Source organism: Molothrus aeneus, chromosome 4 (assembly GCF_037042795.1).
Source record: "Molothrus aeneus isolate 106 chromosome 4, BPBGC_Maene_1.0, whole genome shotgun sequence".
Lineage (NCBI taxonomy): Eukaryota > Metazoa > Chordata > Aves > Passeriformes > Icteridae > Molothrus > Molothrus aeneus.
The window spans coordinates 33,440,369-33,459,552 of record NC_089649.1 but is presented as its reverse complement, the minus strand read 5'-3'; the positions used below and the strand labels follow the sequence as shown (position 1 = coordinate 33,459,552).

The 19,184-nt window shown below is 35.0% G+C and overlaps 1 protein-coding gene across 2 annotated transcripts in view; it reads left to right on the top strand.

The window, feature by feature from the left end:
- FSTL5 (follistatin like 5) overlaps positions 1-19,184 on the top strand; it is a 270,455-nt gene that overhangs the window by 25,921 nt on the left and 225,350 nt on the right. For both annotated transcript variants that reach the window (XM_066548230.1, XM_066548229.1), the window contains exon 3: positions 16,214-16,247. In XM_066548230.1, the coding sequence (XP_066404327.1) occupies positions 16,214-16,247 (34 nt within the window). The remainder of the gene's footprint in view (positions 1-16,213; positions 16,248-19,184) is intronic.

The following is a 19,184-nucleotide window of genomic DNA, read 5'->3' as shown; positions in this document are numbered from 1 at the left end:
GTTTATGTGTGCAAAGATTAAAAAAAGAAAAAAGAAGATTAATCTCTCTTGCTCTAATAAAGGGGAATTTATCTGACTTGAACAATAGTCCAACCAGAGCAACTTTAAATGTCAACCTGCAGAGAAAAGCAATCCTGTTGGTACTTAGGTATTATCTTGAAATAATGATTGTATTTGTGGTGGAAACAGGCATTCTTATCCTAAGGTTGTATTGTTTTAAAAGGGATTATGAACGATTTCAGCTTCTCATGCATAGGAATTACAAGTAGGAATTTAGTCTGTATACGTGATAATCTGAAAGCATAAGAACAGCATTTCTATGGAAAAAACTTTTTAAATAAAAAAAATATATGCATAAGAAAACATTATTTTACTTTGAGCACTGGAACAGATTGCCTAGAGAGCTTGTTGAGTCTTTATCTTTGCAGTTGTTTAAAAACTGTCTGGACATAATCAGGGACAGCCTGTTGTGGGTGACCATGCTTGAGCAGGGAGATGTGACAGGGTGACCTCCAAAGGTCCTAATGTTCTTTGATTATGTGCTTCATTATAATTCACCATTAATTATAGTAATGGTCATTATCCTGACTGTTACAATGGTAATGAAGATCAAATGTTTGACTGCATTGTGTATATATGAAATACTCAAACCCATGAAGAGATGCATCCTCTTGAACCAGAACTGAGAATGATTATTACAAAGCACTCCTCCAAACTCCTCCAAGTTGTTTTCAGTCCCCTTCCCTTGTTTATCTGCCACGACTTACATTTATGTGGTTATGCTGAAAAGTACTAGACTGTGTCTGAACAGCATGTGAATTTCTTGATGAGCTGGGTAATCCTTGGTTCTTCATTTGTCAAAACACTGGAAAAGTTCATAAGGTACTTTCCATTTGGGAGTCTTCTTGCTTTCCTGCTGAAGTAATGTGAGCAATTTGTTAATACCTAGGTTCCCACCTGATATTGTTAGGAAGTATTTTTAGCATCCTAATGAATTTTCTTCTTGTAATTTGCATGCCTCTGACAGAGACCAATGTTTATGCAATGTCTTCAGTGAAAAGAGTGTATGCTCTGAGATTTCCAGGTATAAACAGGCAGGTGGCAGCCAACAGAATGGCAACAGTTGGCTGCAGATTCTCTATCAGACGCTAAGAAATATGGAATATAGCCTGTACATCCATATGTATACTCCAGAGCATGCCAGCTCTGCATATCTAACTAACACGTGCATGCACAACCCTCCTTGGCAAGCCAGGTGGTTCACATGGCTTAGGAGGGAATAATACTGGTGACAGTGCCTCCTTGTTAATGATGTCCTCACAGGTGGAGAGCAGTTCAGTTTTGGTCTCAGGGGACAGTCTGTGAAGATGTAACTCAGTCCTTGTCCCCTGGGCTCCTTTTACTTAGGCCCAGTGCTCAACTTTGAGGTTAGGACAATCAGGTTCCCAATAGTCAGAGCTAACCCCTCACCAAGAGCAAGCACTGCCCTGAGAGCATGGGTGGGAGCAGAGAGTGGGGAGAATCCAGGGAAGTCAGAGTCCAGCCTGAGCCCCAGCCACAGCCTTGGCCTGTGCAGGATGCTCCATCAGAAAAGAGCTTCTGTTGTCCAGCTGAGCAGGAGTGTATGGGGGATACAGCAAAGGGGGTGTGCCAGCTTTCACTGGTTTCTGGTGACCTGTTGATTCAAACTTCTTTCCAGCCTTGTTTGTTTTCATCTTGTTTTTACCAAAGGGCAAGGGGAAAGTGACTCAGCTGTGCAATCCTCACTCTTGTCTGTAATATTTTTCCAGACTAATATATTTCTTTTAACCTCCTATAAAAAACCTGCCTCTTTCTTTTACCTCTCTCCTTCCCTACTTACTGTTGCTATTTGCTGCTCTTTATTTCATTTGTTCAACCCCAATTCATGTTAAATTAGGGCTCAGGGCTAGGTTGGGCTGGAGGGGTTTAGGTTACATTAGAATTAGATTCAATTTAGAAGTGTTTAAGCAATAAGGACTTTGAATTAAAAAAAAAGCAAGAGAAGAACATAAGCTTCTGCCCCATGTTATTAAAAGCAAATTTGAATGCATAAGCACAGAAAAAACCCATGTATGACTTTTAGGTTTTTGCCCAAAGCCTAGAAAATGTTCTCCCGCTACTAGGAGCACTGAAACGCCTGTAAAATATAGACAGCCTGAGTGTTCAATGATTTTATTGTCATTTAGGGTGTCATGGCCAAGAAAGAAATGTGCAGAAAGTAGTATTCCGGGATTCAAAAATAGCCTGTGCTTTCCCTATGTTGTCTGGTCTCCAAACAACCTGAGATTTATAGCTCACAGTGTCTATCTGGAAAATCTGTTTGCTTGCAGGATCTGAGGAGTCATAAAATTTGATCCTCTAAAATCCTCTGTCCTAGAGAGAGAAGGGAAAAAAAATCTATTGAAGATAAGCAGTGAATCCTGAGGACTAAGAACAGAGCTTTCCCTGTCATGTCAGTGCTGTTCTCAGCTCTAAAGTAACATGAGAATTTTCTTCCTTTTGAGGCTCCATGGGCCCAGTATCTATGTCCTATGCAAATTCCAGGATTAGAAGTAGCAAGACTCAGTTTTACTTTTTTTCCTCTTAATTACTTGTAAGTGTAGTCCAGAAGTATTTTTTTGTTGTTGTGTTTTGTTTTGGTTTAATTTTTATTTTATTTTCCTTTTATCAGGCAAGGGAGAGAATTCTGCAATCTAATCTGATTTTTCCTGTGGGAAATAGCATTAAAACAGCATGGGTAATTTTTTTTTAACCCCATTACAATCACTGGGCATTAATAAGCTAATATCAATTAAACATTTTATTTCTGCTGTCTCACTACCTGCTCAAAGCATTTTTTAAATCTTAAAAAAGTTGCTTCTATAATCCTTCTTCCAACTAGTCAGTCACTGGGGAGTGCGGAGTGTCAAAATCTGGAATTAAGGCAAGGCTGATTCCTCCTTTCAAGATGCCTGCTGATACTTATTAGCAATGACTATCTATAAACTTGCGCTCAAACCAAGAGGGCCCAGTCAGGGAGCAAAGGTGCATCTTAACTACTGGGCTGAACCTTTTGCTTTACCTTTTTTGTTCTTGTTACTGAACATCATCACTGTGGAAAAGAGGAAAAGATTAATCCCAACCAAATATTTTCAGGGGTCAGGAGATTCACATGTATTATCTACCTTTTGATTAGCATTGTTTTTTTTGTTTTTTTTTTTTTTAATTTCACATGCCAGATTAGCAACAAAGAATGAAATAGAACATGGTGGTATATGGAGGCAATGTAATTAGCTTCTCCAGTCAGCTCGGCCTTCTCACATTGAATCCTAGGAGGAGGATTTCCAGTTACCCTCTGTATAGATAAGAAATGGTTTTTTTACCTCTCTGGTATTTGGAAGTCAATGCAAACACAATCTGTATCAGCTATCATTTCAGATTCTTGATTGGCATGTTTTTTCATATTCTATTATGATGGCAAATTGTAATCACAAACTGCAATTGCAGTAATAGCAAAACAAAGTCAGGAGAGATTTTTTTTTTATATGTATTACTTGAGGTGATTTGTTCCTGTTTAAATTTGTGCAGTTTGAAATTCTGAGATCATGAAACACACCAAATACTTGAAGTGTGTGTTTATGAAATCTGGCTCTTTTTCAAAACTTCCTTGTTGCCTCTTTTTCTTCAGGTCCTCAAGACTACTCTCTAATTTAATTCCATCTCTTTATATTTTTTTCTATTGGACAAATGCTTTGTTTTATTATTTTCCATTGCTTGTTTTTCTCAATCATTTCCCCCATGGATTTAATACCTCTATTTATTGCCTAGAAGATGTAGACTTATATTGTTTATATTAACCTTTATTACCTTGGTTTCTTACAATGAAAGTGATATCCTGTAGCATAGACAATTCTTATAATATGAGAAATAATATTCAAAGGTCAAATAAAATTATATTAAATAATAAATATGGTGTGTAACAGATTCATTGGTATGTAGACAAACTGGGCTGTACTCCAGATTATTTTTTTTCAACTAAATAATAATCAACTTAGTTTGTGTTTATTTTGCACCTCTTATTCTAGAGGTGAAAATTCTATTTTTCTTTATCTATTTAAATACTGGTTTTAAATTAAAATAATTTTGTACTTTAAGCATTGGCTTTTGTGTCGGATTAACATGACCTGATATTTGTAGCAGGGGGATGCAGGAGTGGCTTCTGTGAGAAGCTGCCAGAGGCTTCCTTCATGTCTGACAAAGCCAGTGTCAGCTGGTTCCTGGATGGACTCACTGCTGACCAAGGCTGAGACAATCAGAAATGGTGCTAACCCCTGTGATAAGGTATTTAAGAAGGAAGAAAAGTTATTGTGCAGATAGAACGGCACTAAGTCAAGAGCAGAATGAAAATAAGTGAGAGGAGAAGCTCCGCAGACACCAATGTCTGTGCAGAAGGAGAGGGAGGAGGTGTTCCAGGTGCCCCAGCAGAGATTTTTCTGCAGCCCGTGGTGAAGCAGCTGTGTCCCCCATGGAGGAGCATGGGATTCAGAGATGTACCTGCAGCCCACGAAGGAGACCCACACCACAGCTGGTGATGCCTGAAAGAAGGATGGCAGGGACCTGTAGACCCATGGAGAGAGGAGAGCCCATGCTGGAGCAGGTTTCCTGGTGGGACTTGTGACCCCATGGGGAGCCCATGTTGGAGCAGACTGTGCCTGAAGGACTGCACCCTGTGGAAGAGTGACCCGTGGTACAACAGCAGCATTATGTGGAGAACTGTTGCAGAAGGGAGGGATTCAGGTTGGAGAACTTCATGAAGGACTGTCTCCCAGGGGAGGAACCCCATGCTGGAGCGGGAGAGGATTTCTCTCCCTGAACAATGGCAGGAGCAATGTGTGATGAACTGACCAAACCCCTCACTCCCCATCTCCCTGCACTGCTGGGGCAGAACAGGTAGAACTCAGGAAGGAGGGAGGAGTGGGGGGAAGGTGTTTGTAAGGTCTTATTTTGCATCTCATTATCCTGCTCCGATTTTGTTAGCAGTAAATTCAGTTAATATCTCTAATTCTAGTCTCTTTTGCCTGTGCCAGTATTTGGTGAGTGATCTCTCCCAGTCCTTAACTCATGAACCTTTCATTATGTTTTCTCTCTGCTGTCCACTTGTGGAGGTGATAGAGTAGCTTTGGTGGGTGCTGCCATCCACCCAGGATCAACCCACTACTTTTTTAAACATTAGTTTACAGTGGTGTATTCCCAACTGAGGAAGTTTAACATTGGTATACTGCAATAAAAGAAAGAAAGAAAGCTCTTTCTTACATTGGGCTTTAGTATAAAATCAAATCACAGTATTTGTGCCCTATTAGACTCCTCTTAGGTTGGCTAAGTATTAAGTTTTGCATCCATATTTCTTTTCAATATCCATATTTTAAAACATCCTTAATACTTTTATTCCTATACGTGTGGTAGAAAACAAGTTCAGAATAAATTACCTCCTTTTAGGAGTGGGAAAATATATCACTATTTTTAACTATTTCTTCTTCATTGCTTACTTTTTTCTAAGTAGGTTTCCAGTTGTCATTTTGAACTTTGATAATTTTAGTAAGTGTGTGATATGCAGTGGGAGCAAAAATTGATATTTTCTAGATAAAACCGTATTTAATTAAATAGTTCTATATCTTTTTACTTTTTTTCTTTTACAGTAGCCACTGTTCTGATTTTGTTACCAAGATGTCAGGTTAAACAACCCATCTGTACTTCCTGTGAACCATGGCTTTTGTAATTTTGCAATACAAATGTTTGCCATCACAATAGCTAAGCAATTTCTTAGCATTTATTATCCTGATTGGTTTAAATCTTACTATGCCTCCTTGAAATGATTTCATTTGAAATCATTTCAAGGAGGCATAGTAAGAAGCATTGATCTGTGTTTGTGTGTATTGGGTTTAGGTATATTTGATTAGGCTCTCTTCAGCAGCCTTTCCATTTGAGAGTTTTGTAACTGGAAAAGTCAGTGGCTTCATCTCCATTGTTTATAAAGCAAAAAAGCAGTAAGAAAGTCTCTTAGCTCTGAACTTTCTGAAATAGGCTATTTACCTTAAAATGCCTTCAGCTCTGGGTAAGGTGACTGCTAGATCACAGTAGTTGTTATGACATGTTATTTTTTCTCTTTTATAATTGCCGATGGGATCATGTAAGTAGTCCAGCTCAGGGCATTGTGTTTGTTCTTGATAACTGATTCCGTGGTAAATCATACCAGACAAGGCACTACATCCATCAGAATATTCAAATCTCTTCAACCATGAGCTAAGGGAATGTGATGTCTTTCAGTTTCAGATTTTTTTTCCATTATGATGAAAACCCAAACAGCAGCAGTAATAACAACATCAAAAAGCCCCAGTCTGCTTTCAAAAAATGAGGCTAAAGGATAGGATACCCATAGAAAACCTTTAAGGTTTTGGTATCTGTGCTTAGGCCTGACACAAAGAAAATGGAGAGCTTAATGATAGCCTAATGAAAAGATGTCCAATTACATCTTTTTTCTTATTGTTATGCCTTGATACAACTACTGTTAAAGAACTATAGTGTTAAGAACATGGAAGCTCAATGCCTAAAGCATAATATTCAAAACAAAGCTCTCCCAAACTTTACTAATACAAAAATGTTGCTATTTGACTTCACAGAAAACTGCTCGCAGAATCATAGAATGGTTTGGCCTTGAACATATCTTAAAGATCAGCAAGTTGCAACCCCACTGTCTTCTCTGTGGGCTGAAAAACCCCAAGTCTCTCAGCCTGTCTTCACTGGGGAGGTGCTTCAGTCCTCTGAGCATCCTGCTTAATGTTCATTGTCAGTTCTGTCAAACAACTTTATGGAATTGAATTCCCCTGCCCAATGCATTCTAACAAAATAGTATTTGAAGTAAGAAAACTCTAACAAGCTTATTCTGTGCCCCTTCTTCCAATGAAAACAAACCCAACAAAAATTATTAGTAATTTGTTTTATGTATTGATTATAACTCTGCTTATGTAACCTGGAATAAGCAGCCTATAATTCAAGTCTATTTTCTAGGGATAAGCAAGGCTTATCACTCTCTTGAGGCATCAGTGGAATTTTTATTTCACTAATGTTTCATGAAAATTCCATTACTTTCTATTACTCTTACCTGAGGATTATTGTCATACATCAATGCAAGTAATAAAGCACTAATATTACATAGTCTTAATAGAATGTATTCAACTTGTTGGTATATGTGTCATTATTTGGTGTTACATAACTCGATGCTACAATTCTGAAATTAATAATAACTACTGTATTACTGATAATAAGCTAATAAGCTGATCCCCAAAACAGTAAAGGACTAATCCCACCTGCAACAGACAGTTAGTGGTATTTTTATAAAGATTTGAGAAAACATTGCATTGGTCAGTCTGACTTTCCATATAAAGCTCACCTATTTATTTAATTGTTCCTTCATTCCTTCTCTTAAGTGAGGCATGAGTAAAGCATGCCTTTCAAAGAACTCACTGAATCTTCAAATATTTTTCTATCCTTCATATTTTCAAAAATTTCTTTTGGTAGTTTATAATTAGCAATTAGTAAAGAACAGAGATTACCATTTGGATTTATCTGTCATGTTTCTTTGGTGGCTGCTTCCTGGGACCTACTCCATCATTCGGTGAAATAAATTCAGACTCATTGGTTTGGTATGAGGAAATATTTTCAGGAAATTATTTAAAGTTTATTATTCATAACAAAATCTACTTTATTTTTGTTTATTTTGTTTACAAAATCTTGTTTATTTTTGTATGAGTTAAAAACAGGGAAGAAAAATAAATGTGTTTTATATATATATATATATACACACATATATAAAGGAACTGTAATTAAAAATGAAATACCAATTAGATTAGAACTTCAGCTATTTATTACATTGTTATTTCAGCTCTCTGCAACCTATTTTTCTTAGCTAATTGTTCCCAACATGAATGCCAAGAGAAAATAACTAAAAGCTTTACAGTACATTGCCTACTGCACAGTAGAAAAGCTGCAAACAATTGTTAGTATATCTGCAGAGTATATAGCTGCACTTCATAATTAATTTTGAAAAATAAGTTGAAATTCACCAATCAAATACTGAGTTAATCCTGAGTTTTCTAAGATTCAGTAGAAGAAAATACAATCCTAATTTTACTTTCTAGTTTCCTAAATGTCACATGGTAGGTAATATGATATAACCTTTCATCAAAACTATGGTTTAAATGAATGTATTCCTCAAACATAGAGTTGAACACTTAACAAAAGGGCAGTTGCAATTGATTAATATTCATATCATGAACTTCTCTTTTGCTTTGTTACGCTACCTTATTTTCCCTTATAAGATGAATGGTAGAAACAAGCTCTTTGTAACCTAACAGTGTCTCAGCATACTGGTTTTAATCAATACTGGTAGACAGACTACAATTTTACCCATAATTATGTCTTAATGCAGACTAAATATTACTTGAATTCCTGTTTTGTAAGAAGGTAATTGGTGTTTATGCTCTCATGTCTATAATCTCTAATTGTCATTCTTCCTGTAGATTTTCTTCTATCTGTACAAAAATTTGCCAAGAGGAAAAATAAGATCTGAATGAGCCTCAGACAGACTGAATAATAAAAAGCAAAATACATTATGTGGTTTTAGAAAATTACACTTAAAACCACCTCTGAAATTTAGAAAGAAAAACGAATAGAGATTTTAGGCAAATTGCTTCCATTAATGTCGTTGGGAAGTGGCTAGGATCCATCTATAGTAGCTTGCTTTTTTTTTTTAAATTTATCTTTCTTTTTTTTATGTAGCATTATATTGTCAGGAAATATACTATTGTTCAGTAATTGTGAGGGTACCTGGAGCTTTAGTAACTCATGCAAAAGGGAAGGTAATAGAATACCCGTTAAATACTGTATCCTACTATTTCCAGGGATAATTCACTATGCTAAAGTGTTGCTTCTTGGAGATCTCTTTCCCTCTTCTTTGCCTATTCAAATCTAGAGTGCTCTCAGATAATTGCAAAATAAATATATGTTCACTGAATATGATTCTGAGCTATATGATATAAGTATATCCATCTGCAGCACCTCACTGACTGTCTTGGTAGGCTTGAAGAAAGTACCTGTTATGCTGTCTATGGATGGGGAAGCAATACTACACTGAGTGTCTGAGCATATAAAGTTTAATGCAAAATATGCACAAATAGCAGTAATTACTTCTGTAAAGTCTTTATTCACGTAGCTCCTCCAGCTTAGCTAAGGAGAGCTGTAGCCTGGATTTAGCTACATAAATTGGCTTTAAAAATCTTCGGTATTAAAGTGGTTTTGTTCATAGTACTACATGTTTTAATGCAAAAGTATACACCACTTCTGCTGCTTAAACCATGCATTAAGCATCTTAATGCTTAAAGAATTATAAAACCAGCAACGCTGCACAGCAGTATAAAATTGGTAGAATGCTTTCCTATCATGCGCTGTGAAACTGCTTATAAATTTTGAATGTATTTGGTCTATCATCAAAGAACAAAGTATGAAGACATCATATTAAAGAAGCTATAGTTCCACTATATTTCTGTAAGAGTGAGATGCCTAAAAAATCTGTGCAGAGTAACCTTCTGTGCATGTTCTATTGGGTTTTTTTTTCCAGAATTCAGCTCAGAACTGTGACCAGTTCTAGGCCAATTGATGATAATTAGGTGTATGGATAGAAGGGTAACAGCAAATGGAAGAATTAATCCTTAAAGTCAGCATTAATATTTTATATTTTATTGGATTTTTTTTTCATTGTGGAAAAATGACATGGTTTGGAAAACAGGACTTTCTCTGCTTCAGTAAAGTGAAGGAATATATATTTGGCCTTTTACTACAGTTTCATTGGGCCTGTAGGATCATTAGGATTCCTCATGGACAAGGTATTACATTGGAATCAAAAAAACACAAAAAAACCCAATACAAAACAAAACAAAAAAACCCCAACAACAACAACAAAAAGATAATTTTATAGTGCTACTTAACCCCAACGACTCATTGAAATAAGAATCCTTGAAATTAAAACCCTAAAATACTACTCAGCTGCCTTTCAAGGCAAGAGTAATTAGAACTTATAGGTCCTGTAGGGTGCTTATTTGTCTTGGGAGCTACCTGCAGCCTGCTACAGACAGGTCTTTTTACACTAGCATTGTTTTGGAAATGTGTCTGTATGGATCATGAACAATCCTACCAGAAGGAATTGTTTCTTTGAAAATGTACTAATCTGACTGACTCTGCCTATTTTATAAAAGAAATGCTATTTCATAGAACACAATACCTGGTGTATACATTTGGTACAAACAGCATTACTGTGTCATTAGGAGGAAGCTGCTTCAATTCTGTTGGTACTGAAGAAACATTGGGATTTAGACAGTAACTTTAGTCCAGAGCTGTTTCACCTTGAGGGCAAAGGCTTTGTCTGCTCTGCTTTACGTGATCTGAGGCTGCCTTTGAGAATAATATATGCCCTTGCAACCATCTAGGTTATTTGCTTTTATGTCAGACAGGCCTGAATAGAAAAACCTGTGGATCTTTGTGTACAACTTCTGTCCACTTTGCATCCATAGAAACCACACACTTTGTCGAAGCCTGGTCTAGAGGTAGTTTTCCTTCAGAGGATGTAGACGTAGACACGATGATGTTGAACTTTTTCATACCTTTATTTCTTCTCTGCTTCCTCTTTGCTTTTAAGTGATTGTAATCTGCATGCAGAGAGGAGCACCTACTTCAATCTCACCTTCCTGGGTCTGCCATGATTGTTCTTCATGTTCCTCAGGGACTTAAATCAGCAAACCAAGAACCAAATCAGTGTATTTCACAGTTTACCCTTCCCATCTCTGTGGCTGGGCTTTTCTTGGTTTGGTTTTGGTTTTAATGGCAATCATTTCACTCTTGTATTGAGGCTCCCCAGATTCTGTTGGGTTGCTTTCATATAGATTCATGAATTCAAGACTTCATCAGGGTTTCTCCACAGGCCTGTAAGGCTTATTCTTTACACTTTAATATTTAGTAATATTTCTGGGAACACCATCAATTCTGAGCACTTCAGCAGCTTTATATAGTACCTTATTTTTGCCTAGCAACTTTGCTTCACATCTTGTTTCCTTCACACAATCTTATATTCATGTGATTCCTTAATCAATACAAGAACGACCTGTGGCATATTATTTTCTCAGAATTTGCTGCTATAAATGGTGGCAATCTCCAAGAAGACTGGGCTGTATATGCAGAATACCAGTTCAAGAATCCTGCTGGAAACATTAAACTAAAAAGCTTTCTGCAGTAAATAGCATTCTGACAAGAGCAAGAGGAGAATGGTTCACTTTTTGCGCATTCTTTCTTCCCTACCATAGTAAGCAAGGCCTTGCTTACTGCTGCTTAACAGAACAGCTTTACAAATGTAAATGTCATTGCTTCTCCTTTGCATGCATTTCTAGTTTAAATTGCAATTGTACTGCTGTTGCTAAGAGTCTGCTGAAGTCTGATTCTATAAAACTTCTTTGAAACACAAATGTTCAGCCTAATGTCATGGATCAAATTGGGTCTGAGAATAGTTTACCAGATTGCTTTGTGCAGTATGTGTGCTTGTACTCCCTGGCTGTGACCATGCTGCTATTTCACCCATGAATAAAAGGTTTCTGTACATTTGTAACTCAGAATTCTTGTAATTAAAGTTGTTGTATTAATTAAAGTGAATATATTGTTAATTCAGCTACTATAGCTTGTACATGTTTTAACAATAATAACTATTCTGATACCTCTCTTAACAAAATATTTTCTTTAATAAAAATTATTCCATTATTATTATTGTTATCATTATCAGTATAGTACCCGTACTGCAGAATTAGCCATAAAGATAATGAACACAAAACTGATTTTCTGCATTTTAACTATATTTTATTATATGTCTAATGGTAACTTTTCATTATAAAATGTTAGAAAAGCAAGTAACTTTACACTCTTTTTCATCAGCTTCTGTAATTAATGGTGTATGCTTATTAATTTTTTTAAATGTTTGTCACATGTCAAGGACAATCTACCATATGCTTTATACTAATTAGTACTTTGTTTATTTTAGGAATTTGATTAATTCAGCAGCCACTTTTTAAATAGAGCCAGCATAGCAAAGGAGGCTTTGTCTGAGTTTTCCAAAGACAAAATAAGGCTCTTCTTCTTTATCAGTAGCCAACTCTTGCAGACTCATACCCAGATCCTCAGCAGATGATTCAGGCAGAGCCATAAGTGAGCTTCTGTATGAAATACAGTTATGTGGTTTGCCTTTTAAAAAACATAGAATTAAGTGGCATTCAGAATGCTTCTATGTGCAACATCCAAGGTTTATAAACAGTAATTTTCTTTCAAAAAGGGAAAAAAACCAAACAATATTCGCATGATGTATATTTAAATGAGACTAAGAAATGAGCTTTACTTTTTCTTCAGTGGATGGTGTATTTTCTTAGTCCTAGAATATCATCTACCTTTACATATCAGCTCTGGTCTTTTTAATAAATAGCTCTGTACCTTCTTGGTAATTTAAGAGTCCCTTTGATCATCCTTCTCTACACCCCTTATTGCTAATGTGAAGTATTCTAAATAAGACTTGATACTATGCCAAACTTATTTAGCAAACATGATATTTCTGAATAATGATATCAAAATGTTTTAAGAGATGTTGATAGTGTTTGTGTATTAAGACAAAAAATAGCACTAGAAAAGGAGCTTTTATACCTTGGAAAAATATTTGTGTATATTTAAATAAGTTTCTTTGCAGAGCCTCATTTGATTTATATTGGAAATAGTTTCTGACTTACGATTTGTAGCAATAGTAATTTTTATGGTCAACCATCTGTGATAGTTGTCAGTTCACAAACATAACAAAAAATCTGACATTGTCTCCATGAAAAGTTTACTTTAAATTCAGCCTTTTGGGCACAAGAAAGGTTTCTTTACAGTTCTAATATGTTCTGCATTGGTACATTTCATCAGGCTGATACACTGTAATGCAACACAGAGCCATAAAATGCGATTCAACCTATCTGAATAATTTGTTTGGACAGTGTTAAACTCAAAAGTATTTTGCTATATTGAAGCTGATAAAAATATCCTAGAATGCAAAATGGTTGGTTTTGTTACAGATGGTTTTGTTACAAATCAATAGGTACCAATATGGCATTGTAGTTCACATAATCATTCTAGACACATGGATCCAGAATGACTAAATAAATGATTATATATATATATATATATATATATATATATATATATATATATGTGTGTGTGTGTGTGTGTTTGTGTGTGTATTTATATAAAATTTATTTATATATCATTTTTGATTGTTAACGTTGGGTAGAAATATTTTGTTTATATATCATAATGCAGTACAGGAGAAAAAGAACAGAAATGTGTGTAATAGTAGTTTTATAAAGTCCTCCACACATGTGTTTATACAGAAATATGTTTTACTTAATACTGTGATGCTTGCACATTTATGTATTAGACACGTATATTGTCTAATATAAGCGGGTAAAATTTTGTTGTTTTCAGGCCAACAAGCATTAAAATCCTCGCCCACTGCACAAATGCAGATGGAAATAAATGCCATTATGAACAATTTATTCATTATGAACCATACTGCAAGTTTCAATAGTTCTTTCACCTCTCTCAAATTCCAGGACCCTGAAAATTTTATTTGTTTCCGTGTTTCCCATGAGGATGAGCAATTCCTATTTCCCTGAGCATCTGAAATGAATTTTTTTAAGTTACAGGTGCTTTTAACGTTGGGTGACTAGCATAATTCATTGCTTCTCACTGATTTTCTACAGAAAATATTTCACATAATTTATCTTTCAATATCAAGGAGGAATCTGGATTTAATTCACCCTCAGTATAAGCTTGTCTGCATTTTTTAACTCTGTGTTTTCTGTTGAAAAGTCTTATCTAGCAAGATTTCTCTTGACAGAAAACTGTTTTCTGAGTTCAGAGATGTTGCACCTAGTCTAATCACTGGTTAATTTTGAAATAACTTGAGGCATAGAGACTTTTCTTTCTATGTGAGTGCTCTTTGCTGCTACCAAGCATCTTGGCCCAAGGAATATCACTCTGAGTCTGGTCTTAGATCTGTTAGGAAAGTCTTTTCTTTCTAGTTTGAATGGCAGCTCAGAACTAAAATTTGAGTGTTTTGAGAAAGCTAAGCCATGAAAATTTGCTCCAAAATCTTGAGCTGAAATTAAGGAAATAAAGATATTAGAAAAAAAAAGGTCTGAAAAGATATTTTCAGTTAATGCCTCCTTTCCTTGAAATCTTAACACAGTTCAATAAAAAAAACCCCGCAATCTGTTTTTTTTTAATGTTTGAATTTCATCTAAATCCTTTTGTTTCTACTCTAAACTTTGCCAAGTTTGTTGCATTCTCTTCTTCCTAAAAAGTAATTCTCATCCTCATTAGTGTTTCTCTTCTCCTTTGATATCAGTATTTGACTTTTAATGTTGCTTTCCTGTAAGGCTGCTCTGATCTAGCATCAGTTATTGGATTAAGTCTTTAGAATCTATTGCAGCTTTGTTGGCAAAAAATTCCATTCTTCTGATTTCAAATTAAAGGGAGAAAAGACTAGTGAGTTTTGTGGAACTGAGCAGTGTCTGTGGAACCCATAAAATTGCACTATTGGAAATGCTAACACAACTTGGCTACACCTTGACTCTAAATCTTGGTGGTTGGTTGATATTTTAATAAGTGTAGATTTCTTATCATTAACAAGATTCTCTGAGTTTGCACTGGCCTATTAAAGGCTAAGTTTCACTGCGTGACTTCTAAGGATATATAAAATAAAAATTGCAAGCAAGTTTTCCTTTAGAAGACTTGAAGAAAGTACTAGACAGATCCTCTAAACCAAATGGTGACTGTCGTGTAAAATGAAATGCAAAAGAAATTCAGTAATACTAAAACTATTGCTTTAAATTTAGTATAGGATGAAAATCAGAATGGCATAAAAATTGATTCTGGTAAATTCAGCACATCATATCCAGTATTTCAGGAAATACCATTCGTTTGGTTTAGGAAATACTAAAAATATCTAGTACATCACATTTTACTGATAATGAATTTTTTCCTTTTTTTAATATCTTATTAGTGTTTCTAATGTAGTCATGGAGAAATTTGAAGACATATTTTCCAAATGCATACAAGTTTTAATACACTTATTTGTTTGAAAAGAAACAAGAAAAGAATCATTGACATAGATTTGTAAGATTTGTTTGCAGGGAACAACAAAAATACTGCATCACTAGCCATATTATTTATTATTTCACACAATTAAAAATATTGGAACAATATGTTTTACTCGTTTGAGGATAAGATGGCCTTATGCTCAAGTTAACATTAACTAAACATTTCCATGTCCCTGTGAATTAGAAAATATTAGCAGATATGCTGTTAAAGGACATATGTATTGGTGTAGAAGTATTAACTTCTTTCTATAGATTTCTATGTACAGTCTGGATGCTTTTAAGACTAAATGAAACTGTTATGACCACAGTAATAACAATCCTTGGTGTTTATAGGTAAAATAAAACTGCAATTAGTACTGAGGGTAATCAGCACACTCTCTCTGTTATCAAAAGCTAAAATGCTTAAAAATTTAGAAGTGTTTTGCATTTAGCCTATTCCTAATGCTATTTTTACTGGCATAAATTTATATAGTAGCAAATATTTGAAGAATTGCAATACCCAAAATAAAGAGCATTTTTTTGAGCAAATATTGTGTAAAATTGAAGTTTGAAATTTTGGGGCAGATTACTACCTTGAGTAAATTTTCATGATTGAAAATTACATCATGGGGCAAATATCAGTTTTACAGGGCCTTTGCAGTTGCATTATGAACATCTCCCAAGACAGAGGTCAAGTGACAGCGACTGCATGGCCTCATTGGGTTATGTGTTCCAGCACTTAATCCCAGTCATTGTGGGAGGGGAAAAAAAAAGTGAAAAACACTAGTTTAAAAATGGGTTTATTAGGACTCTTTGGGCATCAGGCAAAGTGTGTAGTTGATTTTACTTTGGAGCAGGATGGAGGAGGAACTACACTGTCTCATTTGGGTCATGTATGTCTATGATTTTGTGATAAATAATTATGAAATTAATATTTTTTTTTCTCTTAATTGCAGCAGGAAAAGAACCATGAAAGCTCAAGAAATAAAGGTAAGTGCCAATTGTTTTCAAAATATGGACATTCTTATAATTTTCACAAAGGTAGCATTCATTTTTGGTAAAAAAAATCCAGATGGATTGTTTGCTAAGTATTTTAGCATTTGAAATGACAAATATATATTTAGGAAAGGGATTGAAATTTAGAAAGTAAATGTATTAGCTACTATGTTTGGAACCCTGAGATGAACAACACTGGTTGCTGCACTCTGGATGGGATGGGTTGCACAGTTTCTCACCAAGTTCGCGTCCTTGACTATGGCTGGTTATTATCCTTCCATAAAACATCAGTACCATGAATTTAGCTTCTCCCTTTCCATTCAGTAGATCTGAAACTGGGTGTGATTCCAATTTGTGCACAAATTAGTCATGTCCTTAATAGGTTGCCTTGCAAAGCAAGCGTTGTGGGTGGTCTTTGTGTACAATTTATGTTTTCACTGCACCTTACTCTGTGCCAGTGTCTAAGCACTCTCTGAAATAGAATATCCAGGTTAAAGAAACAACATTTTATCAAGAATATTAAGACTTCCAAAACTCAAGTTAGATTTCACACCTTTTTTTTTTCCAGAAGAAAGTATGTTAAGAGAGAGACCATTGAAACCTCTTCATTAGAAATTACTAAGCAAGCAATGAAAAGCAAAATTGCCAGTGGTGGCAGAGCTTGTTTGCTTGATACTTTAGTTTTTTATAGAGATAGGATATGAGATACTTTAAAAGGGAAACAAGATGAGGATAGGAGAAAGAGAACCAGTTAAATGTTGCAAAGAGAGGAGGGAATTAAGTGACAAACCAACCTATATCTTTTTTATTACCTAAGGAAGTAATATGTAATCATATCACCTGAGTTAGCTGTTCTTAATTCAGTTATTTATGTATCACAGTACTCATTCATCTCAATTTTCTTCCTTTCTCTCACATGGAGGATAAACACAAGCATCTAAAGCCAAGCTAAAGCTGATGGTTGATTGGAGCTGTGTCAGGACAATTGAATTGTTTATGATGATATCATAATTTACATCATCTGAATGACCTATGGTCCTTCGGTTGAAGAGTGTGGATGGGAAAAATAATTAAACCAAAAAATCCCCTTTATTTTCCACCCATTTGTGATTTATAATTTCATTTTCAGAGGTAATACAATATAAAGGTGAATCTTCTCTAGATGTAGTGAGTGTATCCATGATATATTGTTCAAAATGCTTTCTTGTCTGATGACTTAATACAAATTATAAAAAAGACTGTGACAACTCAGATCAGATTACAGGAATAAATTATTTGTCAGTGCTAAAGGATTCTGAAATGGGCCATTCTTTGTGGATTTTTATGTTTTATGTCAGTTATTTATGATGTTTGAGTCTTTCTCACACACCCCACTCCATGCCCGTTGCCAGGTGGTCATCATGGTATGTACGTGAGCAACAAGTTAAAGTAGGAACAAAGTAATGAGCTGGATGGAAGTGCCCATCTTATTCATTAGCAGTTATTTTAGTGAACTAACCAGGGAAACAGTTTTCAAAAGATTGCCAAGTGTTGTCCACACCTTCCACAAAAGGAAGCCATTAAACTCTACTTGAAGGGAGATATCCATTTTCTCCAGCTAGGCAGTGATATTGGTGCTGAGCTGCACAAAATTTGTTGTGATTTTATCTGTAACATCACTTCAGGAAATATTTAACCTACAAAATTTCCTGCAAGATATGTTTGTCTCTGCCTAAACTGACAATTCAACTTGGAAGATTTCAGTAGTCTGGAAGACTAATTATGCACAGAGCAGTCTTTGAAACATATATATATCTACAGATATAATTTATTGCATAATGCTATTTTGAGGTGAGTTTATTATTGAGTTTTTTGTGGTGTTCTCTTTTCATATTCTTTGAATTTATTTGTTTTCATGTGTTCCTTATCCATGTAATTCAAAGTTTCAGGAAGGTATTTTTATTTCAGTTACAGCATATAAAATCTTAAAATTCTTTCTACTTTAAATACTGGTTGGTTCAGATGAAACAGGACTAAATAAATGTTTCAGCATAAGCATTTTTGTCTTGTCAACAAGTAACTGTGGTTTGTATGCAGTATCTAAATGTTTTGTGCTCTGCATATGTTCTTCTGAGATCGGAAAATTTTCCTCAACTTCTTGGGATGGGTTTCTAACAATATTCCTTACGCTCTACATATTTCAGCCGCTTCATATGGCAAAAGGACAAAAAGTTTTCTGTGGTTTCTTAACAGTTCTGATGCTTTCAGAAGCAGTCTTGTCCTCATAATTCAGAGGGCAAGTTCATCATTAGCAAGTGAAAAGCTGATGTCTCTGTTGTGCCTTATAACTTCTGTTGAAGTCAGTAGTTCAGTATCTAATTTTTATGAATAATTTCATTAGATTGTATTTTTAAGAGGGGAGGATATTGCAGCATAATTCAAGTCAAATGCTTTTTGACTTCAGCAGGATCAATATATTAGTATAAAGGAGCATTCTGCATCTTTTATTACATTATAAATACCTATGAATTTTCATTTTAACTAATTTATAAAAGAATTGCTATAAAATACATCTGATTCCTATTTTTATTTTAGTAAGTATGTTTTTATTGTTCTCTAGCATTTTTTTTCCTCCTGATACATTTCTGAACTGTTTGTTTTTCCCATCTGTTGCTTCTTTTTTCAGCCTCTAAGTCAATCACATCAGAATATAAGCCAATACTCAAACACCCCCTGTTCTGACACTAGTCCCATCTCTTTCTGATCTGTGATATTCTTTTTCCTGTTTTACTTAACAGGTAACAGATCTTTTTGTACCCTGCTTGAGAAAAGGAACACTACTTTTATGTAAAACACTATGTTAATGTTTTACAGTTTTAATGTATGTTGGCAAACTTCCTTATTCTTCTGAGAATTTTTTGTATGTGAAAATGATTATCACCTGGGCAAAAT